The 4,083-nt window shown below is 55.5% G+C and overlaps 1 protein-coding gene across 1 annotated transcript in view; it reads right to left on the reverse strand.

The window, feature by feature from the left end:
• The window catches only part of LOC113203166 (homeobox protein six1-like), a 22,475-nt gene extending 19,396 nt beyond the window's left edge, over positions 1-3,079 (reverse strand). The window contains exon 1 of the mRNA XM_026417708.2: positions 2,315-3,079. Within this exon, the coding sequence (XP_026273493.2) occupies positions 2,315-2,875 (561 nt within the window). The 5' untranslated portion in view covers positions 2,876-3,079. The remainder of the gene's footprint in view (positions 1-2,314) is intronic.
• Positions 3,080-4,083: the final 1,004 nt, after the last annotated feature.

Here is a 4,083-nt window from a genome sequence, read left to right on the forward strand (position 1 = left end):
GGGGCTAAAAAGGTATCAGTCCGAACTTTTGTTGATATTTTGCCCCCCGTATGAAGTCAAATCCCCCGCCGGGCCATACCCACCAAGTTCATCCCGTTGCAAGGCACAGCGGCCACCCTCTGAACGTACACATTTGGTGTGGCGATCCCTGAATACATCTCTAGAATAATATGTATCGCAGATTAATTTTGTGTGACAAAATGACAAAACGACAGTGGCTTCCTTATAACGTTCCCTGCGGCTCAATTTTGGTCCCTATGATTCAACATGGGAGCGTGACCACATAGTGGACATGTCGCAGGGAACGTGTTATGCATTTTATATTCGGTGGCGAAAATTATAAGAGGATAAGGCAGGTGTCCCGGATGGAGACGGTACTAGACACTAGACAACGCAAGATTGACCAGACTTGTGGGAGACGCCCAGAAGTTATTGAGGAGAGCGCGAATGATAAGAAAGTGCACTTATTCGAGCCTCGAACGCCCACTTGGATCCAGGTTCATTTGGTACTTGAATCAGTCCCGTCTGTCTCACTGCAAAGTGAAATTGTTCTCAAATCAACTGCAAAATACTCATTCATTCGTTCAAGTGCACTTTACTCTTCAACCATAAATAATCAACCTTTCTGAGAGTAGCCGTGGCCCATGAGGTCTATTGCTCAAGCTAATTAACATTCGATCGATCGGCACTTCCCCGCGGCCAGTTCTTATGATTGGTCGCACCGCCCGCCCCCGCCATGCACAGGGCGTCACCCCGGCGTCACGTTAGCCCGAACCACTGTGCGTTATCGCGGCGGCACCGTGCGTGTTTGCGTTACCTTTGACTCCAACATTGTAACGCTTGTAACGCTGCCGCCCCGCCCGGCCTGCCCCGCCACACTCTCTGCCCTTATCGCCATTCATGTGTTTCCGCCGACAGCCCGCTCTCTAATCTCTCCGCTTGTCTCGGACGCCCCGCGTATACTCGCACGCCGCGCGCGCCCGTCGGAAGCGGAGGAAGGTAAGCAGTAGTGCGCCACCGGGCTGCCGCGCTTAGGAGGGCGCTCGAGTGGGTTCAAGTATTACGTACTGTTCAGTTTGCTAACTATTCGGCGGGTGACGGCGGGGGGGACGGGTGCCGCGGCTAATAGTCACGACGTCACGCCAGCGGTGATAACAGTACACTGACAAAAAAAAGACAAGCGTACAACTGCTTAAAACCTTTCAGTGTGCGACTGCAAGTTGAATACTTCAGAGGGCGCCTCTGTATTTGTGCACTTATAGGTGCGCAACTCCCTTGTTCTGTTGAGCACCTTAGATTGGACGCTCGCTGTAGGAAGTGTTAATGTTCAACAGAGAAATTGCAACTACCGAGTTGAACACTTAGTAGTATACTAATACGGATTTGAACAACTTGCAGTCGCACACTTTCTTAAGTGTTAAGCAGTTGGTTTATCAGTGTAGCTGCGAGGGAAGTCCCCGAGCTGATAGCACCTGATCTGATGAGTGCCATAACGGCGACAGTGCAAAGATAACCGCCACATCCTGCGTGTTGTTTTTTTGGGGCCGTTTTTTCTGCACGTACGAGACGCGCTGGTTTAGATACGTCCGGTTCGGAATCTCATGTCATTAGCCTACGCTGTATTCTAAGAAGCAAGGAAACTCAAGTCAGGTTTGAGTGGTCACGTGGTGTGAACCACGTCTACACAGCATGCACATGCATGGTGACATCAAATGAGTATCATCTACAGGCAATAAAAATTCGAACAGTTCCTGAATTAAATGCACTGTTTCCGTCTTAACTGACATGCTCTCAATTTAGGTGCATTTAAGAGCATTCCTATTTTTGAATCGAGGCATCTGTATGCGTGTGCAAAATGAGCATGACAGGAGTGCAAAAAACGTATTCCCCGTGAGGGCATGATTGCAATCACACCCCAAACAGGCACATGTGGTGCTGCTGGCGTCACACATAAACTGCACTGAATACGTATCCAGTATATAATGTGTAAAACACGGGTAAAACCGTTGAAATTTCGGTGGAAAGAATTCGCAAAAATAACAAATCATGAATAGAAAGGTATACAGACAGACCGGGCATGTCTGTGACGTCGGTTCCTTGACATGGCGGTAGAAAATATAAAAACAGTCCAGGCAAGCCAGTCCGCACATACACACACCGACACAACATATCGTATTGACATTTGGCGGCCAAACACTTGCAGCTCGTATAGTGCACCACAACACAGCCGCACACACACACACAGGCAGAGGGGTCGCAGCAAATATTAAAAGGGGCGGACGACACACACCACACATATGACACACACACACACCTTGAAGTTGCCACGGTGGAAAGCGACGATGGCCTTGGCTTTGAGGACACTCTCGTTCTTGTGTAGCTTGTCGCAGGCGGGCAGCGACCACAGGAACCTGCCCAGGCGCTCAATGTTTCCGGACTGCTGCAGCACTTCGCACACGCACGCCACTTGCTCCTGCGTGAAGCCGAAGGACGGCAGCAGCGGCGACATGCTGGACGACTGGCCGGGCGCGCTGGGGCCACAGCTCTGGCTCGATCCCAGCCCCAGGCCCAGCCCCAGGCCCGATCCCAGCCCCGGCGACACGGGGCTCGGCCCGCTGGGCTGCACGCCGAAGTGGTGGTGGTGGTGGTGGTGGTGGTGCGCGGGGGTCAGCATGCTGTGCGACGACGGCGACGTGCCGATGCCCGGCTCGCCGGCCGACAACTGGGGCAGCAGCAGCCCGCCAGGCAGCGCGCCGGGGAGGCCCTGTAGGCTGACGGGCAGGCCCGGGGGGCCCGGGGGGCCCGGGGGGCACGGGCCCAGGCCCGGCAGGGACCCCAGGCTGGTGGGCCCGCACGGCCCGCATCCCGCCAGCATGCTGCGCTATTCTGGGAGCGGCGCGCGAGGAGCGGCGCGAGCGGCGGCGGGCGAGGGCCGCGGCCCGCTGGGGGGCATCACTACACCGGGACGCACACACACACACGCATGCACTCGCGCGGCGACGGCGCACGGACGCGATCGCGCACTACACGGGCTTCTCCAGCGCGCGGGGAGTATCCAGTCGCTCCAGCGCTCGGCTCTGGAATGGAGCCCGGGACGGTCGGCCTCGCCGGCCTGCCTCCCCCCGCTCCGGCCGCTCTGGGCCCGCCCCCGGGACCCCCTCCAAGCGGCCCGGCCGCTGCCATTGGGCGACCCGTGGGCCGCGCCGCGCCACGCCGCGCCACGCCGGTCGCTGGAGGCGGCGCTTCGCGGGGGGGCGGGACGGAGCGCGGCGCGGGGCGCGGGCGGAGCAGGAGACGCCGCGAGACGGGGCGGAACGGCCGCGACGCCACTGTCCTACACTGCCAACATCACCGAGTTACGAGGCGCGCAGCAAAATAAAACCACATTTTGGGGAAAAGAATTGTGATTTCATTTCTTTTGCTAGCGGTAATTTGATTTCGACCTGTCCGATGGCAGGCTTGACATCGTTAAAGGTTGAAGAATCAATTCTAAAAATTAAAACTTTTGAACACGTTGCCTCCCCCCTGGACACTACTTTGATGGGGAGGTCCAGAAACGTTAGTACGGTGCTGAAGGGGTTCAAAATGTTACACATATTTACTTTTTCTGACTTCGCATAATGATGAAGGAAAAGCTGTAAACAAAACAACAGCCCACGAGGGCGATGACGGCGATGACACATCTCGTAATTGTCAATTTATTTCTAACAGAGTCGTCACCCTCATACGTCTCGCTCGCCCGTCCGTCCGGTCCCCACTCATTATACGGGCGCTCTGTGTGATTGTGATTCAGCCAATCTCCCCCCCCCCTACCTCCTCCACACCCCTCCTCCCGCGCCTCCTCTTTGCTCCCCCGTTTTGTGGCTTTCCACGGAAACCTCACCAAATCGACACGAAAAATTTGCCACAAAAAGTTGAATGCACTGAGCGTGCGGTTTATTGACTCTCCCCTACTATTTGATCCACGAGAAGCGACGAGTGTGAAGAAGAGGTGTGATATAGAGATGTGAGCGAAAAGGTGGGAGGGGGGGGGGTCTGTGAGCAGTAAGGAGAGGGCCAATGACGAGGCCAATGTCAAAATCG

Source organism: Frankliniella occidentalis, unplaced genomic scaffold (assembly GCF_000697945.3).
Source record: "Frankliniella occidentalis isolate FOCC.00 unplaced genomic scaffold, Focc_3.1 Scaffold107, whole genome shotgun sequence".
Taxonomy (NCBI): Eukaryota; Metazoa; Arthropoda; class Insecta; order Thysanoptera; family Thripidae; genus Frankliniella; species Frankliniella occidentalis.